Source organism: Falco peregrinus, chromosome 7, assembly GCF_023634155.1.
Source record: "Falco peregrinus isolate bFalPer1 chromosome 7, bFalPer1.pri, whole genome shotgun sequence".
Classification (NCBI taxonomy): domain Eukaryota; kingdom Metazoa; phylum Chordata; class Aves; order Falconiformes; family Falconidae; genus Falco; species Falco peregrinus.
In genome coordinates, this window is record NC_073727.1 from 6,119,726 (window position 1) to 6,145,946 (window position 26,221).

At 41.1% G+C, this 26,221-nt stretch overlaps 2 protein-coding genes across 12 annotated transcripts in view; one reads left to right on the forward strand and one right to left on the reverse strand.

The window, feature by feature from the left end:
• SDCCAG8 (SHH signaling and ciliogenesis regulator SDCCAG8) overlaps positions 1 to 13,830 on the reverse strand; it is a 116,347-nt gene extending 102,517 nt beyond the window's left edge. For all 4 annotated transcript variants that reach the window (XM_055810978.1, XM_055810977.1, XM_055810981.1 and 1 more), the window contains exons 1-3: positions 13,629 to 13,830; positions 1,138 to 1,320; positions 945 to 1,027 (exon numbers count right to left, since the gene is read on the reverse strand). In XM_055810978.1, the coding sequence (XP_055666953.1) occupies positions 945 to 1,027; positions 1,138 to 1,320; positions 13,629 to 13,695 (333 nt within the window). In that variant the 5' untranslated portion in view covers positions 13,696 to 13,830. The remainder of the gene's footprint in view (positions 1 to 944; positions 1,028 to 1,137; positions 1,321 to 13,628) is intronic.
• A 440-nt stretch (positions 13,831 to 14,270) lies between these two features.
• The window catches only part of CEP170 (centrosomal protein 170), a 102,543-nt gene continuing 90,592 nt past the window's right edge, over positions 14,271 to 26,221 (forward strand). For 2 of the 8 annotated variants that reach the window (XM_027789101.2, XM_027789104.2), the window contains exon 1: positions 14,272 to 14,458. The gene's annotated coding sequence lies outside the window, so the exon portion shown is untranslated. Of the gene's footprint in view, positions 14,459 to 26,221 lie in introns of all 8 variants that reach the window. The other 6 variants (XM_027789106.2, XM_027789102.2, XM_027789103.2 and 3 more) reach the window with 6 other exon arrangements.

The following is a 26,221-nucleotide window of genomic DNA, read 5'->3' on the forward strand; positions in this document are numbered from 1 at the left end:
CTGAGAAACTTGAGAAACACTGGTGTAATGTATACAAAAGTGTATCCTGCACCATTATGAGGCAAAAGTACCCAGCAGAACAATCAGACTGAACTCATGGATTTTAGAACACTTGGGAAAGTTAACTTTAAGTGAAATTTCTCAATGTCAGAACAGTAGAGCTAGGTTCATTACACACTTCAAAGCAACACAGCAGGAATATGGGCTTTAGATTATTCTGCTGCTACCTCAACCCTAACAGCAAAATGCTGCTTGTCTTGCTTAGTGTAAACCAAAAGTAGTCAGTGCAGGCCATCAAAAGATAAAACTAGAAAACGCCTTTGAATTATTTTCCTATAGTGACACTAGTATCCAGCAGTTGCTCTGTAACTGAACTGTCCATTGGACGTACTTTGGTGCACTTCTTCTGCCAGAAGGCTAAATCTGAGAAGCCTGTGTAAGGGTGTAAACTAACTCTGACAGGCAGCACTGTATTTTGGCAGAGAGCAACAAAAATCTGCTGTTCCATGAACATCTCTAATCCTCTAAAGAAAAAACATAGTTACAGCATGAGAAGGCCTTTGAGAATCCCTAAAGTACAGTCAAAGGGAAGCAGAGGCTGCTTTTACAGAATTTTGTCCACGTACTTGACCCCGACTGTTTCCAAAACAAAAAGGATGAACTTTTGGTGTAAAGAAAAAAAAGAGAAACCTGAAAGCAATACAGGTTGTTAACCATACTGCATAGTCAACAAAACAGGACAAAAGTCTAAATCCCGTATTATAGATTTCTTTTACTTCTGCTATGGTCATAAGCATACCAAATTCTGGCCATAGCCTCAGGAGTTTCCTATATTTCAGAACACAAAAATGATTTGATATTTCTTTTTCTTCCTGGATAAGAGAAAATTGATCTCATCATGCATGCCATTCATTCAAACACAAAAGAAACAAGAAGCAACATACAGAGAAGGACATCTTCCTCCCTGATGGAGAGCCTTCACTTTCCACTCTTTCTTGATGTTGCAACAAAGTTTTAAGTTGATTAACTATGAAGAGATCAAAAAAAAATAACAAAAATATTTATTTTTTTCATTGAAATATTGCATTGAAATAATTTTAAACAATTTTTAAGCTGTTTGCTTTCAAGTAATCTTACCTGCGTGATGGTGCTGCCGTTCCTGCCAGGCTGTATTCCCACTGTTATCATCGCCCCTGTCTTCATCATCACTGCCCTCGTCGTCCACCGAGGACACGTCAAATCCAACTTCACCCTCACCCTTTGCAAACTGTCTTTCCTCCAAGGTATATTTCAGTTGATGAATGCTATCACTAGCACGCTCTGAAAAAGATCACATTAGCCACAATAAACAACATACAAGAAAACATTTACTGACTGATATTTTAAATTTGAAAAAAAAAAAAAAAAAAGTGAGAGAACTAAAAGCATTCAGCATCTGTCTAGCTTGACTACTTTATCTAAACTCAGCCACTGGAAGGAATTACCTAATGCAAACAGCCAAAACAACTACTTTATGTCACAATTTGCAGAACTATTTACTACATTTTCAAAGAAGCAGCTGTAAGTAGTATCTTTGCCTATCAATACATCAGGACGAGTAATAGTATACTTGACCCTAAAATATTTCCTAGCATACGCAGCTGTGATATTTTTCAATGAGCCTAAAGCTCATGCTGTATTTCATATAAAGTGCAGGACTGAGCACCAATAAAAATATTTTTTTAATTCAAATTATGTCACAACATGTGACAAAGCAATGCACAGCACAACTAAAAAAATATCTGAGTAAATGAAGTAAAAACTCAGCAAACTGAACCAACATAAGATAGTGGTTAAATAAAGAACAATCATTTTTTAACAAGCGTGAAAACTAAATAATAACACGCATCGTTCTGGAAAGAAAAACCGCAATGAAACTCTTTCCATAAAAATACAGATATTTTTATGAACCCTTCCAAGAGATCAATGACTTACTAGAAGGTGATACAGTAATGGTCTTCTCTCATTTTCAATATATTTTTTTCTTACATTCCCTTTTTCAAAATTTTTTCATTTAGCTCACTTCATAAAAATCAAAAATGTTCCAATCATAAATGCAGTATCACTAAGATACAGCTGAATATTTGCATTATGCCAGAAAAGAAACTTGAGAGATTTGAATCTGAGAGATGCCGAATGGATTGGGAAACAAAAAATACGGGCCTGGTTTTAGATAACAATACTTCTGGTTCATACCACAGGATGCCAGGCAACTCAATTCTTCTTCCAAAGAAGCTATGCTGAGGCACACAGAGGACAGGGAGGTGAGTCAAGAAAGCCAGAATGGCTTTACCAAGGGCAAGTCTTGCCTGACCAACCTATTGGCCTTCTATGATGGAGTGACTACCTCAGTGAACAAGGGATGAGCTATCTGGACTTCCTTAAGGCCTTTGACGCGGTTCCTCACAACATCCTTCTCTCTAAATCGCAGAGATACAGATTGATGGGTGGACTACTCAGTGGATAAGGAATTGGCTAGATGGTCACATCCAGACAGTAGTAGTCAATGGCTCCAGTCCGGATGGAGATCAGCGATGTCCAGCATCTCTCAGGGGTCTGTGCTGGGACATGTACTGTTTAGTATCTTCAGCAATGACATAGACAGTGGGATTGAGTGCACGCTCAGCATGTTTGCAGATGATACCAGGCTGAGTGGTACGGTTGATATGCCATCCAGAAGGACTAGACAAGCTCAAGAACTGGGCCCACGTGAACCTCATGAGGTTCAATAAGGCCAAATGCAAGGCACAGGATGCACCTAGGTCAGGGCAACCCCAGTATCAATACAGGCTGAGGCACGAAGGGATTGACAGCAGCCCTGAGGAGAAGAACCTGGGTGTACTGGTGGACGGAAAGCTGGACATGAGCCATCAATGTGCACTCACAGCCCAGAAAGACAACTGTGTCCTGGGCAGCATCAAAAGAAGTGTGGCCAGCAGGTCAAGATCTACACACTGGTAAGACTCCACCTCGAGTACTGCATGCACCTCTGGAGTACAAGAAAGGCATAGACCTATTGAAGCAGGTCCAGGGGAGGGCCACAAAAATGATCAGAGGGATGAAACACCTCTCATGAGGACAGGCTGAGAGTTGAGGTTGTTCAACCTGGAGAAGAGAAGGGTCTGCAGAGACCTTATTGCAGGCTTTCAATACTTAAAAGGGGCTTATAAGAAAGATGGGGACAGGGAACAAGCAACAGGACAAGGGGGAACGGTTTTAAACTACAAGAGGGTCGATTCAGACTGATAAAAGGAAGAAATTTTTTATGGTGAGGGTGATAAAACACTGGAACAAGTTGCCCAGAGAGGTGGTAGATGTCCCATCCCTGGAAAGATTTAAGGTCAGGTTGGATGGGGCTTTGAGCAATCTGATCTAGTAGAAGATAACTGCTTACTGCAGGGGCAGTTGTAGTAGATGACCTTTAAAGGTCCCTTCCAACCCAAATTATTCTAGGATTCCATGATCCTGTCCCCTTGGCCTATGCATGTCCCTAATGATGGACTTCATAGTTCCCATGCTTTAAAAAGCAAAGATTTCATTAGATGCTGCTGAAAGTATTTAGTCACATCAGTACTTTTACTTGATGTGTGATGACAGGACAGGCAGTTAAATTGTGATTAAGAACTCTGAAAGACATAGTGGAACGCAGGGAGGATCAGTTTGGTGCAGAGGCCTGAAGAAATGAGCTTCTGTGGGCATAGTATAAATGTTACCCTGGCTCATGTCCCTGAACAGGTGTGAATGGTTCCTCCTCAGGGCGTTTTAGATGATCACCCAAAGACAGGGCATGCTGTACCCACAGTGGTAGTATGGTAGCTGGTAGTGCAGTTCTTGGGTTAGATCAACAAATATTTCTTCCAGTGAGCGAATATCCCCAGTCTTTTACCATCTTTACTGGTTCAGAGCACATCTTTCTAGGACAAAGTTATTAACAAATTACAGCCATCACAATACCAAAGTTAACAGAATAAAATAAGGATAGGAATGTTTCAGCTTTCCTGAAAAAAACCTGTAAGCTTTGGAGCAAAGACACGTAGTACTAGGAAAAGGTTCTCCACTGAGGAGATGGTCAGTCACTGGAACAGGCTCCCCAGGGAAGCTGATGGGCTTGAGGCCATGACCGAGGCCATGGAGCGTCTGGATGATGCTCCTAGTCATACAATCTAGATTTAGGTAGTCCTGTGGGGAGCAGGGAGTTGGACTTGATGATCCTTGCAGGTCCCTTCCAACCTGAACTATTCTGTGATTCTGATTCATTCCTTCAATTGCCAGTGTACAAGGGGAGATGAGTATTTAATCTCTCATCCCTTTAAGCAATGTATATATTAACTAGAAAAGACAGAGTAGTAACCTAAGTAGTATGGCTTTATGGAATCTTCAAAGCAGGATCTACTGCAATACTAAGTGAACCAAGAAAATGAGACAGCTCTCCATCTTGCTTCACAGCCATTTTATCAGGAATATAAGACAACATGTTTCTTTTACAATTTTCTAAAATAATGCCACAGTCATTTCTACTTACCAGTCAAAACTACTCTGAATTAGAAAAGTTTCCTTAATAGTTAACAGTTATTAATGATTTAAAACAGAAAAAAATCCCACACTCTCAAAACCTTACTTGACTGTCAGAAATGTGAAACGTTAGCAGTTTTCTTTATTTAGCCCTGAATTCTTTGTAGGGTTATTCTCCCCTAGGATGACTGCATATGAAACAGAATAGGAATTTCACTCTTGTGAGACAAAACTTGTAAGGAGGCATCTTTTATTGGACCAACTGCTACAACTAGAAAAATGGCAAGCTTTCCAGCATACATGTCCTCCATTCATTTTTACAAGTTTGCAATCTGTAAATTGATATTATGCATAAATAAATAACTGAAAATATTTTTTTTTCCTCATAGACAAAAAAAGCTTCAGATATAATCACAGTTAAGCATCTACTAGGTAGAATTCAGAAGACATGCCTCAGAGTATAATATATACTGATGGTTACAAATGTTAATAGCTCCTTTCTTCCAAATGGAAGGGTGAAAGGCAGTTCAAGTCAGAGGAAAAAAAGCTAAATATGTATTTCTGCCTTAACTTTATCTTTTTCAAGTTCACATCATCTTGACTGATATTGGGAAATAGATTTTTTTTCCCCACTGTAATGGTTTTCACAGCCCTTTTCAGCCTTTTTCTTCGCTTGGTTGTAACCTACCAATAGCTTATAAAGTATAAATAACCCCCAAAAAAGCACTATATTTATGAACATGGTTCTCAGTCCAGTATGCCAGCCATCGCTCCCTTCTTTACAATGCTAGTTTTTAATAAAAACCTAACCCGTTTCTGACCTATTAACCTTCTCTCAGCACTTATTTTTAAAGCCCAGTTATCTTATGGCTCCCATTACCTCTTTTAGTTTTCAGGTACTCCATCCCTTGAAGAAGTTAACATAAAAGAAGACATAAAAAGCACATTTTAATTACTCATAATTTATTATAATAATACCAAATAAAACTCACAAGGCAATGACTCAAAAAAAAAAAAAAAAAAAAGGGGTTAGGTCACATATTTCTCTATTGGCATACTCAAGCTATTCATCTATTCTTGAGCATTCCAGGATGCTATGAGGGTGGGAGAACTAATTGAGAAGTGGTAGAAGTATCTCACTGATGCAATGGCTTAAATATTTAGCAAACTATGTTGCAACTATTTGTTGCCAAGAAGTGCTCAGTATCAGTTGTTATGTGGTGTGTCATCTGATAGCAATAAAATTCCTTCATTTCCCTATTCACTGCAGACCTCTGTCAGAGAACCCCAGAGTATCAATATTTGCTTCATAGCCAGCGAAGAACAACAAACTAAAATAAACCCAAACCAAACAGACCCATATACAATTTTTCCCAGAACTTCTCTCTCTTCATAATATTACAGCTTCTAAACTCCAAGCTACTACTTTAGCCTCAAAGGTAACAGAGATCTTACGCTATGTCATCTTCTTCCATAAACATACCAGGCAGTAGTAGTGAAACACATTGAAATCATTATCAATGGCACACTGATGTCTACTTCTCTTGATTACACTTCCCTGCCTCTGGAATAATATCACTACATTTTTGAAAGCTTTATCACATATTTGCCAAGCTTCTTAAAAGCATGCCCATTTCAAATTACAAAAGTTGCTGTCACAAGCAAAACACTCACCACTGGGAAACTGGGAGTTAGGAGTTTCCAATGGTCCATCTTTATACTCATTAGACACCAAAGAGCTAACATTTACTTCAGTGAAAGTTGAACTGGATGTGTAACAGGGAATAAGAAAGTTGTATTTTTTTTTTTCCTAAATAAGGGGCATAATTGTGGGCATTAGTATAAAAGACAACACACTACCAAGTGGAAAGATTACATTTGTTGTTCCTGCCAGTGTAGAAGTATTCTTTTTAAATATGAAAGAAGTTGAAAGTACCTCTGTGGATGCAAACTATTGGACAACAAGGAATCTTTGCTTAAAGACAATGTGATAATTTTGTACTTAATTTAGAAGTCATTAATTTTTAAGTGCACACACATTCAACCTAACTTAGCCTCAGTAAAAAAAATACTGCAGAAAACTGCTTGCATGCAGCACTATTTGCCTATCTAAAATCCAATCAGCATTTTTCTGTTCTAAATCTTAACAAGACTCTATGAATAAAAAGCCCAACATACATTTCTGTTGTATGATAAGACATCATTGATGTGTTACTTCCTATAGGAACAGCTGAGGATATAAATTAAATTGGACTTATCTGGATTAAAACTTAAAAAAAAAATTTTTATTTACTATAAAGCTCATTGGTTTTCAGTGTTTAAAGGATCCGAGATGATTATGAAAAATGGCAAGATAGCAACAAAACCTGATGGATCAAAACTGATACATAAAAAACCCCAAAATACAACCAACTGCTCCAGAAAAATGCTGACAAGCTGTCAACTATCATAGATAATCACAGGCAGTCCTTGCAAGGGACAGGCATATAACTTATCTAATGCCTTAGCAATGACATAGCTGACCAAACACCTAAAAGAAAGAAATACATTACGGCTTATTATTTCAGAGACTGAAGCACCCAGTGATCCTAACCCAGGATCAAAACCATAACATTCTTGGTACAGAGATATTCCTACTCCTCAACTCATCTACACATGACTGCAACTTTGGACTAGATTGAGTTCCATTAAGCATAATGCTTTAAGACAAAAACCTGCCCAAAACATTAATTAATGTTCAAAAAGCATGTCATACATTCTACGTGCTGAATTAATATACTGCTCCTGAAAGAAGCATTGGTAGCTGTGGTTATTTTCTGTACTCATTGCAACTACAAAATCTAAGTATTACTCCTTGAAAATGTGGCGAGGTACGGTTTTTCCAGAGAATTACCTTCATATAACTGGGGGGGGGGGGGGTTATATGGGAATGTCAGTACTACTGCTGAGCAACAACATATTTTTTTATGTTGAAGACACATTAGAGATCTGTTGAACTTGTCAAAAAAAAAAAAAAAGAAAGACAAAGTCTAGCATCAGGACACTCTGAACACAACACGAAAGAGATAGCTGTATTTCCAAAGTAGTAATCAGCTTGGGGGTGGTGGTAAGGTGGTGTAATTAAAAAAAAATAAAAAAATATTTAAGAACAATTTGCCACTGAAGTGAAAAAAACTGAAAAAAACAGAGAAGGCATTGAACCGTGTTTGCACTGCCTAAACAAAAGATGTTTTTTTCAGACACTGCCCAAGACTGTCTATAAAGAGCACTCCTTTAAATGAAAGCACCAAAGCTACCTCATTCATGAACTCAGAAATGCCATAGAAAGTACTCTGGGAGCTAATGGAGAGCTTAGCAAGGGAACCAACCAACCAAAACAACAGACTTGCCTGAAAAGACACTGAAAATAACTCCAGCTGGTGTAAGTGTTAAGCAACATAAATTGAAGAAAACAAACCACAGCTATATGAAAAGCTTCCCATAAGTCTGTCATCTAAAGGTAATGGTCCAGTTCTAATAATGTTTATAGAAAGTTGACCAGAAGTGGCTAGAAAGTCAACAAACCAGTCACTTTCTGACATCCCATGGTTCCCAACGAGAAAAATGCCCTAGAAAGTTAAAGAAGGAATTGCACTGATTCTTCAGCTCTTAAAAACAACTAACACTATAGAATTTATGCAGAATAATAACTGATAAAACATACAATTAGACCAGTTAGTGAAAACAGAAAAAATGATGCCTATTTAAAGAAAACTTTGCTGTCCAAAAAGTATTACCAGCTTTGACTTTGTTTCTATTGACACTTAGAAATCTAAAACAGTAAGTCATGTACCTCTTCTGAGGTAGCATTCTTTTAAGTTTTTATTGTGGTTTGCATAGTCTTGGACTTGACTTTACTTACCATTCTGATATGCAGCTATTCTTCTTTACTGGCTGACAAACACAGGTATGCTACCATACTACATGGCTGTTTTGAGACTGAAAGTATCCTATTAATTACTACTTATGCTGATAGGATTTTACATGTAAACATTCAATAATAACAAGTGATACCAGGCTGTTCATTAGCCGGGCCTGAAAAAGTCCTAAGCTGTGTTTAACACTCAGAATCCACTTGATTTGGTTTCCTCATCTTCATAGTTGCTTCCTATTATATGAGAAATAGGGAGGGTTCAACACAACTTTTACCAAATCACCGTCTTTAAGAGGAAACTGTTCTCTGGAGCTGCAGCGTTCATCACCAGGAATTCCTAAACAAGCCCTTTCTGCAGGGCATAAAGCACATGGCTAAGGTTCTAGAGACCCTCAACGTGTGAGGAGCAACTATGAGCATTTCCTGGTTCCTTCTGACTGATTCTTCACCCTTAAATGAACGTTATGTGCTGTTTGGGACAATACTTAGAAATAATTGTCAAACAGAAATAAAAAGCCTAAGGCAAAAAAATTTACAATTGTAGATTACCATCTACAATTTAATTCTCAGCTGCTTCAGTGTCACAGCTAACTTAGCTGGTAATTGGACCACATACTCATTTTTCCAAGGACAGCTTTGACTTCACATGTCTGCTACTTTATTTTTGGAGTCACATGAAGTAGCCACAAAGTGAAACTGAAGTTGCAGCAGTCTTATATTTTCATCTGTTCCTCTTGCAGCTTGCATTATCATTCTCTGAAACAACGTAGGACTCAGTAATGCAGTGGAATACAGAACATAACTTCCACATTTTCTTAGGGTAGGCTTACAAGATGCCTGTATCAGGCACTGTACCCAAAAAGGATGGTCTCCCCCTCCATCACTCCTCCTCTTACACTGCCTCTGGCCCACAAGTAAGCCAGTGCTGTTTAGTAAACAGGCTGAAAGCTTAATATAAAAACATAATTTAATAGTTCTCTGTTCAACGAACCAGGTCAATGCTACAAACAAAGAAGTGGGCTCTAAATAGTCTTTTCCATACATTTACTGCTGTTGGAAGAAAAGGGTAAAGTAGCAGGAAGCCATCACATACTGCTGTTAGCACTGGTGTAGTAGAAGGCCCATTAGACAGTCACATTATGCCTAGCAATTTTTAGTTATTAACACGAATACAATAGCACAGCACTTAGTCTCCTTTACAAAATACCTCTATTCCCTTGAGAATAACTTTTAATTGGAAATGTTATTATCTCCTAAAGACTTTGGGGTTCATTTGAAATGGTCTCAATTACACAGTAACCTAATTATCCAAACTAAACAAACACCACCCTCGTAAACCTGTATTAGACACATCATTAAAGACCTTCATTATACAAAGTCTACAAAATTCTGGAAAAGCCCTGTTACAAGGACCTTTGTGATTTCACCAGAATCTCTATGTTGGGCTCTAAGACCATTTATGTCTTAGGTTTTCAGGTCCAGCTTTCTGTCCTTTGGCCACCAGCCTCAGTTTATTGAGCACCTGGGCTCCCGGTGTACTAGTCTTCCGAGGGATTTACCTTTACAACAAAGGACACTGCACTGGAATAATCAATTATTCTGAGAAGTTATACACCCTTCCATCAAACAGAATAAGGCTGTAAAATGATTCTTCTGATCTCCAGCATGGGTAGTGATAATCTGTTGCCACATGTTAGCCTTGGTCCAGATAGCACTACAAGCAGTTTAGGAATGCTGTACTGCAAAAGTGTCAAACAACACCCGAAGCATGCCACCTGAAATTCCAGAATCCACATGACAGGAATGATCTGAATTTTGAGAAGAATCTCAAGCTGTATAAATATATAAGAAAAACAGGTAAAGATTTAGTTTTAACAACTTCAGGAGTAACAGTGATCTGTTTGTCCTACAGTGAATTCCTAATTGCAGCGGTAATGATCTGAGAATGCTGTACAGGTCAAAGGACTTCAAAACTGTACATCACTGAGAAATAAAGAAGTTAAATGAGAAACACAGTGGAACTTATGCCATATCACCCTGCACTGGGGCTATGTTTGTGAGATAATACCCTATCTGCTCGCTGAGAGGCACCCCTGGAGCTATGAAATCAAAGCTATCTTGGCACTGTAAGGAAAAAACCCCATGTTTCCCAGAATGGAAAGAAAGAGAAACAGCTACCAGAAGGTCACATTCTGAAATCTTTTAAAAAAAATAATAATAATGGATCCAGTGTAAGGCAATTCAGTCAGAAACAGACAAAATGAAACTAAATTGGATGCATGTATTCTGTTCATACAATCATTAAATACAGTGAGATCTAATAGTAGACTTATACACAGTTAAACAGCCCAAGATGCAAAATTCTTGAGAAAGGCCCTTTGAACATATGAGAGAGTTTAAGAGGTCGCTTGCAATGTCCAGGTAACTTTGTACAAAGGCACGCTTCAGAAGTTCACATATCAAAAGCCTAAAAGCTCATCACAACTCTGAAGAGCACTCCAACAGAATTTGAGTTGAATGAGAAATCACATTGGAACATTTCAAATGCACAAAAAGCCCAGGCCAATGTCGTGGTTTAACCTCTGCCAACAACTGAGTACTACGCAGCCACTTGCTCACTCCCCACCTCCAGCAGGATGGGGAAGAAAATCAGGAAAAAGGTAAAACTTGAGGACTGATACAAGAATAATTCAATAATCTTAATAAAATAACAATAATAACAACAACAACAACTGTAATGAAAAGAAGAGAGAAGGGGAAAGGAATAAAATCCAAAGGGAAGGGGGAAAAAAACCCCAAGTGTTGTGCAACACAATTGCTCACTACCCACTGACTGATGCCCAGTCAGTCCCTGAGCAGTGATCAGCAGCCCCAGCCAACTCCCCCCAGTTTACATACCAAGCATGATGTTCTATGGTATGAATATCCCTTTGGCTAGTTTGGGTCAGCTGTCCTGGCTGTGCCCCTTCCCAGTTTCCTGTGCCCCTCCAGCCTTCTAGCTGGCAGGGCCTGAGAAATTGAAAAGCCCTTGACTTAGTATAAACATTACCTAGCAACAACTAAAAACATGGGTGTGTTATCAACATTGTTCTCACACCAAATCCAAAACACAGCACTGCACCAGCTACTGAGAAGCAAATTAACTCTATCCCAGCCAAAACCAGGACAGACAAGTATCAGAAAGAAAATGCTACAAAGCATATTTTCATGACAAATCTGGTCTAAATCAACTATAAAGTCCTCTACCAAGCTTACCAAACTACACACACAGAGGAACATTTATATAAAAAGCATTAAGCATCCTGAAATTATGGACTACATTGTAAACGTGGAGACCAAAGGTCTTTGGCTTTCCCTGCTGTTGCTGCCTGAGGAAGCTGAGGACATTGCATTCTGCGGGGAGTCGAGGCAGCTCAACGTAACCACTGTATCCAACAGTGGCTGGATGCCCCAGCAAGATGGATGTCAAGCACAACATGCTGCCTGCGCACTCCAGAATTTAGACACAGATACATCTCCATATCTCCTTAGATGAGGATGAACAGAAGAAATCTGCCTTCTCCACTGCCCGCATGCCACCTTTTGGACTTGCCAGTAATCCAAAACGCCAGCACTGACCGGCCTTCATTGCCTAAAATGAAAAGGCAGGTCAACCACTGAGCTATCACAGAAAAGGAACATGAATTTATAAAATGTTTCACTAACAACATAACCCCTTCCCAGATCTGCATAAAAGCAGGCAAACAAGATTCAAAAGGTATTCTAGGTAAAAGATAATCATAAGCACTTTTAAAATGAATGTCTTGTGAAATACACCAGATTTTCAACATATAGGCTGAGGTTGTACTTATGCCTACAATACTGCAGCAGAAATGGACAAAACTCATTAAAGTGTGGCCTTTCTAAACAAAGCTATGTCTCTGTAAGTTACAATACTGTCTTGAAGCAGAAATGTAATGCCATTATAAGATTTACTAAGCAGCAAAATCATACGTGTTCAACTACGGTTTTAAAATCCTCACTTATGGCTCCTCCTTTGCAATAACAGTCACAGCAGAAACCCTTTGCCTCCATGAAAGTCCGAATACAGTACAGGGAAACTAGTGGTTTTCCATACTCATCCACAACAAAAGGAAACATGACATAGTATTAAGATTACCCATGTCTATGTGTGGCAATCATTGGGGTTTATTCATTGTTTTTATATATCACAAAAGGAACTTTAAACATCAAGAGATGTGCTGCTATCTGTCATTTTAACTGTTCTACCTGCAAGTGCCAAACAAGCCCACTTAATCTACAGGAGAAATAAACAGAGGTGATTCTTCAAAATTCTACCTTCTGGAACAAATAAAAGCCATCCTCTGTGCAAAGAACTGATGCTCTTTGAAAAAGAAATATAAAATACTTGCTGAGAATCAAGTATAAAGCAGCTATTTAAAAATATTTCCATTGTTTAAACTTTTTGCAATGACATCTCCTATATAGCAACTACACATTTAATTTACTTGTGTCACAACACATGATGTGTGGGCACCGTGTCCGGAACCCAGCTTTTTGCACCAAGCCGGGTGACATACCCACAAATTATCTACCAGTTTTCTTTAGGGTGTAGACACTTTGGCTAGTCAGAGACACTGTAAAGGTTGGTAAAGCCCAGGTGTTGCAGCTGAAAGATTTAGGTGCTCTCTGTCAGGCTATACCTAATGCTTCTTGAGTAGGTAGGTGGCAAGTATGTAAACAGTTTCTGACATGGGAAGTAACCAGTCTCGTTAGAATCAATTTGCACCCCCTTCTTTACCATGCCTAGAATGGGATGTGGCAACAGCAGCTAAAACCCTTACAGAACCGAAGAAAACCCCACCGAAAGAGGCAGCGGCCTCATCAGAGCCAAGTTTTGATCAGACAGCTTCGTGCGGTCACATTAACGGCACCGGCTGCGGGAAGGACCAGAGCCAGCGTGACCTCAGCCCGGCCGCCCCGCGGCGCGGCGGGACGGGACAGCCCCCCGGGTTTCCCCGGCCCCAGCAGCGCCAACGGGCGCGCACGCTGCCCGCCGCCGCTCAGCCGGCTTGGGGACAGCCGGGCACAGCGGAGCCCGGCAGCAGAACCGGCCGGCGGGGGACGCTGCCCGCCCTCACCCCGCGCCGCTCTGCCCGCTCACCTCGGAGCCGCCTCTGGTACCGCTCCAGGGGCTCTTCCAGGGCGGGCTCCCCCCGGGGCGCCCGCATGAGGGCGCCGCCGGTTCCCGGGACAGCGGCGAGCGCTGCCGGGTAGCGGTAGATCCCCCCGTTCCGCCGCCCCGGTGGAGCTCCCCTCAGCGCTGCCCGTCGCTACCCGCCACAGCTGCGCGCGGCGGCGCTCGGGACCCGCCTCCCGGCCGCGCGCCGTGCGGGGCTGCCGCCCGCCAAACCACAAGTCCCAGCATGCAGCGCGCCGCGCTGCGCACCCTGGGAGGTGGAGTCCCCACCGGCCGGCCGCCTCCCCGCAAGCCGCCGGCGGGAGGGGGAAGCTGGCAGCCTCTGCTTTCCCCTTTGTTGTGGGTTGCGGCTGCAGGCGCGCCTGCGCAGGGCACAGCTCTTCCGCCTACGTCCTCCGGGCCGCAGCGGCTGGGTGTAGCGCAGGTCCGGTCATGGCGGAGGAGGGGGGGTAGGAGCTAGAAGCAGTGTTGCCGCCGCGGCCTCCGGCGCATGCGCGGCGGTGGGAGCGGAGGTGGCTATTGTCTGCAGCTGGCGCAGGCGCACCCGGCCCCTCCGCCGCTCGGCCTGCGCACGCCCCCCCCCGCATTGTGTGAGCTCGGGCGGCGCCTGCGCAGCGCCGTGCCCCGCTCTGCCCGTTAGCCGCTATGTGCAGGGAATAACGTTGGAGCCGTTGCCAGAGGGACACCGACTGGAGCGCCCCGCCCCCGCCCCGCCGGGATGCCGGCGCAGTGAGCACCGGCGGCGCTGCTAGGGACGGCCCCTGCTCGGCGCGCGAACCTCCTGGAAGGGGTGGGTGAGTGAGAGGATGCTGCCGCCCCGGGCGCGGGTCGGGCGGGAGCCGTGACGGGGAGAGGGGCCGGGGTCGCGCCGGTTGTCCGCCCCGCCATCCGCCCAGTGCCTATTGTGTCAGGCCCTCGCCCACCGGGACCTGGCGCCGCGCGACGGGGGCTGCAGTCGGCGGAGGGGGCGGTAGCGCGGTCTGGGCACATCCCCCTCCCCCGTTCCCGCTGGGTCCGGAGGCAGCTCCGCGCCCCCGCCTTCCTTTCCCCTTGTAAGCGCGGCCAGGCCAGCCGCGGGGCGCTGCGGCCGGCGGTGGCCGGCGCTGCGGGACCCCGCTGCCCGCCTCTCCCTGCCCCTTTGCCCCTTGCCGCCCGATGGGCGCCCAGCCGGGGACGCCGCCGCCGGCACACCCACCCGGCCGCGGGCAGCGGGGCTTCGCAGCCTGCCCTCCCCTCCCGCGCGTTTGCGTGACTCGAGCGTGCATTTCCAGAGGTTTAATGGTTTTTTTTATTATTTTCAATTTTCGGTTGCTCCCGTTTCACAAATTGCCCCGGGGCTGAGGGCGGTGTGTTTCTCCAGATTTCAAAACCAGTGATAGCGTTCGTTTGAGACGAGGTGTTTCCCTCGTCCCCTTAAAGTAATGTCTTCTGAGGAGGATGATGGAGGAAATCTGTTGGTTTTGCATTTTCTTGTATTGCGTATTTTCACCCAGCGAGGCGGATCTTCAGCATTCAAAAATATTCTCCTGAAGGCGTGAGCTTTTCTTTCTTGAAGCTTTTCCCAGGGAAAACATCAAATAATGCTTTTTGTTCCTTGGTGGCGAGAAGCAGTGCCGGGGCCCACTTTGTCTTTCTGGCGTTGGAAACGAACGGGTTACCGAGCCAACAACAACCAAGAGGAGAAAAAAAAAAAAAAATCCGATGGCGATTTTTCGAGCAGAAAGCGTGTTGCAGCAGAGGAAGCTGGCGTCGAGGCGGGCGGCGGAGGGCTCTCCTCAGCGGCAGGCGGGAGGGGCGGGGCGGCGCGCGCTTTAGGCCGCCTTCCCGCCGCAGCCCGGGGCGCCCTCGGGCGGGGCTTGCGCGTTGCCCCCGTCGCGCGGGCGGTGGGCGAAGCGCGCGCTGGCCCGTTGGGTGCCGTCTCGTGTGGGCACCGGCCCGGGGCAGCCCTCCGGTGACAGGAGCGGTGCGGATGATGCGCCCCGGTTGTCAGCGTTTGGGGCGTTATTTTCGGCATTTTTAAAATGAGCTGACAATTAGCCCATCTGTTCTGACGGCTTCATGGGAGGAAAAAAAAAAAAAAAAAGAAAACTGTAGATGCTGTGCTGACGAGTTGAAGATAATCGAGAATTGTGTTTTTATGACAAGAGCATGCAAATGGCATCCACTGATCTGCACTTTGAGGAAATTATTTTCTTCCTTGTGAAAGCAAAGGTACTCATAAAATATTCAACTGCTTTGGAAGGATCATTGCAGTGCTAGAACAGGCTTTATTATCTTTCCTCCTTTGGAATGCCATTCAAGACATTGTGAGAGTGTTCTTGGCTCTGGGATTGCCAGTGTAAAACCATATGTGGGACAGGACAGTTTTTGTAAACTCAACTAAGACATGATTAAATATGCTGTGATTTCCTATGATTAATCTCCTCTGGGAATCACTTCTATGTCCAGATGCTGAGGAGTCCGTCTTACTGGAGCCGAACTCTCTTATTATGGAAGCTCCTCAACATTACATTTCATTAAATGGGGAAAAAAGTTAAACATAAATACCAGAAAGAATCTCCGCTCACTCTTTGCTTATTATTTTATTTAAACACTTTGTCAGTTCTTGTCACTTTCACGTAATTTTTTTGTCCTTGTTTGTTTTTTTTAAAACTTTTTTTTTTCTCTGAAGGTGGTCAGAAAGGCTGGCTGAACAGGTAGAATAGTGTAGCTGAGAATACATGGAATTTTGTCAAAATCTCAAGAATCTGAAAGCTATTTGTAATAGATCAGATCAAAATGTTTCCTTTAATTCTTTTATACAGAAACATTCTGGCATAAAAGTTGTTACCAAACTTACTTTTATCATGGGACCACATATTTTTTTTGACAGGTGACTGCTTCCCAGATCTGTTGTGATTTTTGCAAAGAAGAATGGGTTCTTGCTATATTGTGTTTCATCAGCTGTAACAGACTTGGCAGGCAGAATTTTTTAACAATTCTGGTGATAACACACAAGCCAGAAAAAGAACCAGGTTATGAAAATAAACTGGAAGAGTCTTGTGTTCACTTGTAGGTGGGAGCTAGGAAGCTTCCTTGAATGACTGGAATGGAACCGGAGCCACGAGCACCTGCAGAAATTGATTTTGGAGTACCATTTCCAGTTCTTGCAAACAGAAAAAAAAAAAAAAAAGGGTATTTAATGTATATTGATACCACAGTATCTCCTTGAGTCTCCTAGAAAGACAATTGCCATTGTGGTCAGAAAGACAATTAGTACTGCATTTCTTAGCTTTGCAGGCAGAATAGAACTGAGGTAAAACAGATGTGGGTTTCTTTTGCTTTAGCTAGAAAGCCAAGAATATCTGTGAAATTCTTGTTTTCATTTAGAAGATTTTGAACAGGAATGTCAGGCATTGAATCTATGCAGACAGCAGAATTTACTTGCAGAAATTCTCCTATCTGCTTCTAGCACTTGTGAGGTTGTAGATAGCATGCACTTCTCATCTTTAAAGGACATGCTACATAATGTAGTAAAAATTGATACGATTGTGACCAAAAGCCTGCTTGAAATCTGAGAAGAGGAAGTTCTTTGTTACTGGGGGATGGAGCTTCAGATTTGCCAGCTGGGAGCTAGGGTTTGATACATACATCTTTTCTGAGGTACACAACTTCACTGTGCTAAGTGCGCCTGTGGGGGGTCTTTTATTGTCTATTAGGTTTATAATGCTCCTACCCAGTGCCTGCATTGCTTCCGTTCTAATATTGATCATTGTGTATCTATGCATTTTCTAAATGGGCTGGTCTACGAAGAGCAGCTTCCTTCAGTGCACAATGCAAACGTTTCCCTGGATTAGAGTCCATCCAGTGTGCTGAATGAAGCAGATGTCCTGCGGAAAAATAGTATGTGGTCACATGACTCAAACTGTAACATAACGCATGCAAATTAGGGTGGGAAGAGAGTACAAACTACTTGTTTAAACAGCTTTGTGTATCTGTCTGTTGTACAGTTACACATGCTTAAAAATATTTAAATAAACTGTATATACTTGGTTTGCTGTTGTAGTTTAGTTTCTCCAACTCTACCACAAAAAGCTGGGAGGCCATTTTTATTTTACAGGTGCATTTACAGTTAGAATGACTTTTTTAATTAAAATTTTGTTTGACCTTCAAAAATACCACATATATTTTAAATTAATATATGTATTTTTTTCCACATGTTATGTCAAAAGCACCTTGCCCTAAAAGTTCAAAAGAAAACCCACAGAGATGTTTTAGTAGAATGCTGACATAATTAGATTTCAGAGAGGGAAAACCGTGTTTGGGGAAGTACTGAATGCTGCATCACTAAAGTGTGTCGTACAGGCTCTTATGGATCGGAAGTAAGTCTGGGAGTAGGTGAATGTTACATGAGAATTGCTACTCAGTCTCTTTATTAATGCATCTGCGTGGAGTAGTTCCAGTTCCTCACTATCCTCCGTTTTTGGTACAGCATGGCTGTACTGCTCTGTCACAGTGGCTCTGGTACTTTCCTAAGTACATGCGAAGTTTAATTCACTCGACTAACCTAGCAGAAAACTATTCCTTTTCTTTTTGTTTAGCTTGATTTCTACCACCACCCCCTCCTCCTTTGGCTCAGCAAATTGAATTAACTTATTGTGTGGTCAGATGAGTGCCAGAGCAAGTACACAGAATGAGGACAGCAGTCTCAAGCCTGGAAGAAGGGAATATTCCCTTTTCCGGTAGCAAAGACACATTTGGTCTTTTCTGCTGTCCTATCTGGCTGTCTCCTGTGCCAGTGTAGAATGTCGCAGTCATAAAGGTTGTGGGTTATGTATAAATCAAAGAAAACAAAATAATTAAGATACTGGGTTTGTTCTTACTGTCCTGGATATGTAATGTGTCCACAGCCACAGACTAAATGTTCAGAGAATCTCTCTGGATGAAAAAAATGTCTCTCTGCAAAGTAGATAGGAAAAGAGGGAGGAGAAGCAGTTGTGAAGTGGTGTGGCCTTTGTACAAGGAAAGCAGGATTTTTGTGCCAAGCTAATATTATTATCTTCTCTTTCACAGAATTCAGGGCTGGAAGTTTTCAAATATTTTCATAGTGTTTTCTTGCCTACTTACTAGTTTTGAAGTGTGTGATTTTTGTGAATTGTAGAAAAGTGCTATTTGGCATACATTTAGAGAAATTGTTTTTATCCATTCAAAACAGAGATAATGAAGCGTCTTCTCTTTTTTTCATCCCCTGAATAGAACACTGAATAAAACATGATAATTTTTTCCATGTGAGCCCAACATATGTGTCAACTTTGCTTCTTCTCTCACTTAGATATTGTTACTGAAAAATAGACTCCTCCTTAGCTAGGTGCTTTTTAGAGCTCTGTCATCCACTGATGGGCCTGGTGATCTGATTTAGGTTCAACAACTGCAGCCCTGGTGAAGTCTGGCTTCTTTGGTTTGTTCTGCTGTGTTTATTGCAAGGATTGGCATTTTTGTAATAGAGGCCTCTGTTTACTTGTTCCCATTCTTGTAACTGAAATGTTTTATATTCTGATCTTTCCCACAAAATTAAGAGAGTATCTTCCTTGACAAATAGCTGAATTGTCTAAAGTCTGTATGATCTCTGTCAGATCGCATCCCATTTTGTACCTCATTCAAAATGAGATTCTGATTCTGTTCCTTCTCATTTCTTCCCACAAAGATTGCAATTATTGAGCTTTTCAGAGCAATAACAACAGAAGTTGTGCCCCTCCCTGGTGTTTCCAAGTTGTTTCTTTGTGCACGGGGTATTTTGTTAGGCTTCAGCTGTGGTAGTGTAAAGAATTTTTGATCAATCCATTAGCTAACCATTATGGTCTGAAAGTAGCAATACACTGAATACATTAAATCAAATGTACTTATGACTTTTCCCTCAAAATTACATGCTTAAATAATTTTGTTGATGATCTTTCTATTGAATTGCAAATATTTGCCTGTCTAAATATGCATTCTGCTCGGTGTTTAAAACCAAAGTCTTTTCAGTTATCTCTTACTTGTCTTCTCATTGTGGATTACATTTCAAGATTAGGAAGAAGAATGCAGGAAGTTGAAATGTCATGGTATCTTTTCTGTTTTCTCATGAATGTATATTTTTCTTGCTTTCATTAATCTTGCCTTCTCCCCCTCTGCCCCCCATTACTTAACTGATTGTTTAGTCCTGTAGAACTGTATCATTGCAGGAACCTTGATGACAGGAATCATTCTACCTAATTTTATAATGAAATTTTCCTAAAAATGTAAGAATGGCCACGTAGATGGGCCTTTGGTCTGACTCAAACCCAGCATCTTTTCTCCAAGAATAGCTATAACCTTGTGCCAAGGGAGAGATAAGAAAGGTGCAAGCATATATGGTATTTTCTGCTAAGGCATTGCTGGTCTCCATCTATTTTCTGCTCGGAACTTTTGAGACCAGGTGTAGTTTCCATTAAGAATTGTTCCTTCCACTTGATCTGTATTTCTTCTGCTATGTCTTGAACAGGCAGTTCAATAAAAATGGCCTTCTATATTTTTCAGCCTTTGTTTCTTACACATTTTCAGCTGTATACCAGCCAGCTTAATTTAATAATTGAAATCTTGATCTCCTACATATTTTTGATACTACAAATTTGTAATTACTAAAAAGAGGTCAGTGAAGGTTTCACTTCTGCTCATCCATTTACCATTTCTTTAAGGGATCATTGTTTTCTTTTTATTGTACTTGGTTTTTAAAGGGGATAGTCGTTTCATATGAGGGTCAGACCATTCTGGTAATTCTGCTTGTTGAGATAATTCACAAGTCAAAAGCACAGCTTAAATTTTAGCTTTAGGTTGACTGTAAAACTGACCATTATAAATCTTTTTTTAATTGTAAGCAGATATTATTCAGAGAGCCGTTGAGGAACCACTGAGAATCCAGAACATTTTTTTTTTTTAGCTTTCGAACTAGCAGAGAGTTTTGAAGAATGATTGCAACTGGTTGATCTGAGAGTTATGGAGCTGCTACAGTATCTTCATGTTAGAGGTGATATTGCCCTCTGCTCACTTTGTGTTTGTTTTACAGTTCTTGCTGATAAACATAATAAAAGATACTGTTCAAAAGCTGTTTTTCTTCTAATTGCTGCTCAATTCAGTCATCATACTCTAGTAGTCCTTTAAGCATCACGCTAATTATTTTATTGGGCCATACAGGAGTTAATGGGGTAGTGCCTTTATTTTGACAAAATCTATACTAACTTGAATCTTTAGCAACCTTAGGGAAATTAATTAGTTCCAAGTCCGTCATAAATCATGCCTGTTTGTAAAAAAAAAAAAAAAAAAAAAAAAAAGTTTCAGTTTTAACTATTACCACTTGGATCACAAATTCTGTACCATATTTTTAATTAATCAAATCTTAATCCATCAGCTTCTAAATATACCTTGTGATCTATTTTTTAGACCAGTTGCGGTCCTAATATATTGCAAAGAAACCTGTATGTAATTTTCTTGCTGAGTGCTCTTCTGAGAGGTGCAATTGCATGTCCAATATCAATCCTACAAATCTTATCTTATGCAGCATATCAAAAAGACGTGTAAATCTATAAAGGCCTGAAATGCCAGTCTGAAGAATGGAAGCATTAGACTGCTTTTCATCTGCTGAAAACAGATTCCTGATTTAGGGAATTGTGTCCACCCTCTTATGGGGAGCTGCAGAGAAACTTCTGATAAACATGCTGATTTTTTTTCTACTTTTTATTTTTTTCTTCCTTTTACGTGTATGATACTGCATGGCTTTGTTCTCTTTAGTTTTCTGCCTAGTTGGACAACAGCGAGAAAGGTAATGTTGCTGGCGCAGAAGTGGAATTAGTGAAAATTAGTAGCTGGATATAGTCAGTAGAATAAATATTTCAAAAAAAACCCACCCAAGAATGAGCAATCAAAAAATATGCAAAAAAAATGCCAGGGTGAACTTAAGTTTGAGCATGGCTTGAGCCAGTCACTTGAAAGTCCAGAGATGTCACGAACTTGTTTTCGTTGAGTTTGGTGTTATGTTTTTTTACAGTTTAGCAATGACAATATTTGAAACAAGATTGCCATCGCAAAAAATGTATTGTTGCTTCCATTAATTGTTGTTTGCCATGACGGAGTTTATTTTCTGTTTCGTTGGCTCTTTTTCTCATTCAAAAAATTGTTTTTGACTTCCTTGAGAATGGATAAGTTGTCTGTCTGCCCCAGGTCTTGGTGAAGTCAGTGAATCCTCAAGTACTGCCGATGACTGCTGTGTATGGCAGGGTCTCTTTTTACACAATAGTGCAGGGCCCAATATAATGCTATTGCATTATATTCTTTAACTTGCTATGGGAACTTTATTGCTTGGCATTGTCCAGTAGTAGTGTCTTTCTCTTTTTTCCTGGAACAAACATTTCTTCAGTATTTGCAACTTACAAATCACATATAATTGTCTTACATACTGCATGTATATATTTATCTGGCTTTTCTTAAATGAACACACACCCTTGCTCTTTTCCATTTTTGTGGCCTCATTGCATTGTCTTTGAGCATACTGTATCACTAACTGCAGCAGATGAAGATAACATGTTCAGGGGGCAACACTGCTGAAAGTGCAAATAGCAACAGTCAACTTCCTCCTTTAGGGCAAACTGATAATGGTTCTCTTGCAGGATTATCCCTGCAGGTGGATTGATCGTTTCAAAGTGCTGCCTGGTTACTTGCTTTGAGGTCAGTGTTTGTGACAGAACTAAGAACTATATTCAACAGCCTCAGTTCCTGATGTTTGAATCACATGTCAGTACCTGCACATAGTAGAAATGTTTTGAAGTTTTTATTCATCATGCCCTGAGCTCTAGTTTGTTAAGAAGCAAGAAGATTTTTTCTGCTAGAGCTTCTAATGTTGCCTTCATGGTCTGCCATTCTGTTTACATATTTTATGTGCCTTACACAGTAACCATTTCAGTTATTTACTTAAATGTCTGATAAGGTGAATTAATTTTCATTTTTGTATTGTCTGGGCAGCCTGTAGCACCTAGTATAGACTTTTGTAAAGTAGCAGCAAAATAAAAAAAGAAGAGTTGAAGCATCAATACCAGGACATGACAGTGAACTAGGAAGTCACGAGTCATTCCTTGCCCAGTTGAAGCAAATTGAAACCTTTGATTTAGTAAAAAAAAAAAAAAATACACAAACATACTGTTATTTTTAGTGCAATTCATAAAATTACTTCAAGGAGTGCTTTGGGAGAAGACTACGTTTACCAGATTAAGATCCTTGAGTTCTCAGACTTTGTGGGTCTTTCCCTTGGTGCGCTTTCATTCCAAAACCAAGAAAAGCATTATGCCTTTCTATTTTTATATATTGTGCTTTTTAGCGGGCAATGCCATTGCCTTCAAAAATTTCTATGCAAAGATGTCTGTGTATTGTTTTATTTGTATAGCTACTTGCATAGGAATGCTTCCTTTCTTTCTTTTCAAGGTACTTGTTCACACTTGGGGTCACTGATCTAAGGCAGATTTAGAAGGATGACTGCATTAGTGTATCATGAGGTGGGAGACTAAAGATTTGATCATTGGATTGTGGTGCATTAAAGAAAAGGTTGAGGCAAGTGGGGGAAAAATACGCACCAAAACTTTTTAAAAAGTGTATAGTTTTATTTTTTAATGGAGAAATATAAAAAACTAACTTAAATTTGATTAATTATTAATGCTTCTTATGGTTACTATAGACCTGTCTAAATAGAAGTAGTCCTGCAAGACTTAGGTGGATTTGGTGTAAGTGACCCGTGCTCTCGTAGGAGCCTGAGCAGAACTGACTGCTGGCTGTCCTGGTCCTGCCCTGCCCTTCCCTGTTCTCCCACCCCTAGCCACACAGCCCCGCTCCTTTTGCTTTGGTGCTAGATTGCTGTGCGTACCGTCGGGGAACCATTCATTTGTTTGTGGGAGGGGAGAAGAGTGCAAGGGTTAGTCTGTCACTAGTGGAACGTGCTGCAATAGCTGAGCTCAGCTGCAGAGCCATGCAAGTCCTGCGGCCAGGGCAAGGGGAGAAGCTGTGACACTTGGCAACTGGGACAGGGCCTAGAGGGCTGGGATCCTGACAGCAGCGAGACTCAATTTGGCCAATGTGGAACCACAACTTCTTCAGTTCAGCATTTATATGATAAGGGTTAAAACTGCTCATTTGCCTGCCAGTTGAGTCTTCAACACTAAGGTTGAAAAATAGTCAATACAGTGAAGTTCTGGACATGCAAGCAATTTATGACAGGGTAGTCTATATATTAGCTTTGTATGTGTTAAATTTCCATAGTAACTCCTACTGTGTGGCATGTGCCAGGAACACAAGGCAGTTCACACCAAGTAGCATACTTGAGATTTGCTGCAGTGGACGTGTGTATACAGGAGCTGCTAATGAGGAAGCGGTGCCACAGTATAAATTCACATCACATACAGCTGCCCAGTAAACTGTTCCTATATTTAGCTTTTTACATTTAATTAAGCTGCTAACTTCTCCAGTTCAGCCAGTAAAACTTGGGCAGAGGGTGCTCCTGTCTCATTATAAATTCTGAATATAATGTATACACTGGAATTTTATCACCTTTTCAGATATTAAAAATTGTGGAGGATTTGAACATAAAATATGTTTTCTTTCTCTCTGAACCAAATTTGCAAAAACATCTGAAAATCACGTTGAACTTTAGGAGAAACTGGGAATAACGTCTTTAGAGCTACATTATGTGTAGAGGGTTTTTTACTACTCAGAGTTAAAACACAAATAATGAAGGAGAATCGTTCTGTCATGTTTATTCAGTATTCTTTTAAATGTCAACTGTCTTTCTATCTGCAGAAGGTTGCAGATCTGTAGTCACTGGTATATTTTAGAGCAGTTGTTCCTAGCTCTAGAGCTTGACTTTTATGGATGCATTGGCTGATGTGGATGGACCTCTATTATTGAAACATCTTCTGTTTAAGCTGTTATGATGTGTGTGTGTTTATTCTCGCAATACCGTGAGAACACGCTCATTCTGTTGAAAATGCTTGTGTGCCTGGATGGGATGACCATCAGCCTGTTCATCTTGTGGACCAAGTACAGGAAATATGTTTCTGTGTTCTGTCCCCCTCCCTCTAACGTGCAATAGCACATGTACCTCCAAGGCTAAAGGGAAAAAATCACTTCCAAATTTCTGGCAACATTAGGAAAGCACTGTGCTTTTAATTCAAAGTTAAGCAATCCTGTTAAGATAAAATGGAGAGAAAAACAAATGCAGGAGACCAAGTAGCCTGGTTTCTCAGGGAATTGTTCTGTGTCCCAAACTGTGCTGAACCTCAACATGCACATGTGCTCTCTCTTGCCCGCTTGGTTGGGAACCATCGATATTCTGTTGGGGAAATAACCTGCAGAAGCAGAGCACAGAGGAGCCGTGTGAGCACAGGTCCGCCAGCAGGCTGGGAGGAGCTGGGAACTGTCAAACTTGTAGCACAGTGTTTCTGCCAGTGGGGTGATGGACTTTTTCTATTGAACTTGTTCTGCTCAGCCCTCTATTCTCCCAAAATGTTTAGAAGGTTTGTATCTGTGAAATCTCCAGCTCTCCTAAAGCTTACTGGTGGGAGGAGTGATTGGTGGAAAAAAGTGACTACTAAAAGTTCCGCTTCCTCGGGTAACTAAAATGGTTTCAGTAAGAGTTTTAATTACTAACTGTGTGGTAGGAGAACACAGTTAAAAGATGTAAATGATTTGTTTAAAAAACACACACTTTTGCTTGAAGTAAGAAATACGCCTTTTAAAAATATGTCTGAGGAAATAAAATGAAACTTATAACTGAGCTATTTTAGATTAAGCACAAGATAGTATTAGTCTTGTGTGTAACAGATATACCAAATAAATAACTGCCAGCTTTTCAGTAGGAAAATACACAAGAAATAAAGTCCAGGAAGAGCCAAGGCAAAATAAACAAACACAGAAATGCAGCAAAAATTTGCAGTTAGCTGTTATTTAATTAAAGTATAAGAAGTGTTGCTCAGTGGGTACCACTATTGATACTAACTTTCATACCATGGAAACATAGTTTAAAGAACAGAGGATGTGAATTGTTTCAGCCTTTAAAAAGGCAACTGGTGATGATTTATCTTAATCAACTTCTTATGGTTTTGTACATATTTAGTTCCATGTTAAAATGATTTAAAATATTTTTGGTAAACCAGAAGACTTTCTCTGTTGCAGCAGCATGCTTAGTGTTGCTTAATATACCTTTTACTTTTTATGTAGCTGAACATAACCTAAGTTTCCAGTCAAATCTTTTTGTTGGAGACACAAAATGAGTAACTTCTGTAGTAACTGTGGGTAGTCCTTAAAAGAACAAAAAACAGACCCCCAAACTTGTTCACTAAAGTGCCAATGGAAGGGATGACTCAATCCCTTTTTGTGGATGGGTTTATTGTAACCACTTCCTCTTGTTTGGTTTGATGCCTGGAGAAGTGTGCGTGGAGTTCAGAGCTCTTCCCATTTAGCCTTCACTTTTTCTTTTTTCTTTTCTTTTTTTTTTTTTTTTGGCAGCAAAATTATTGCACTTAGAA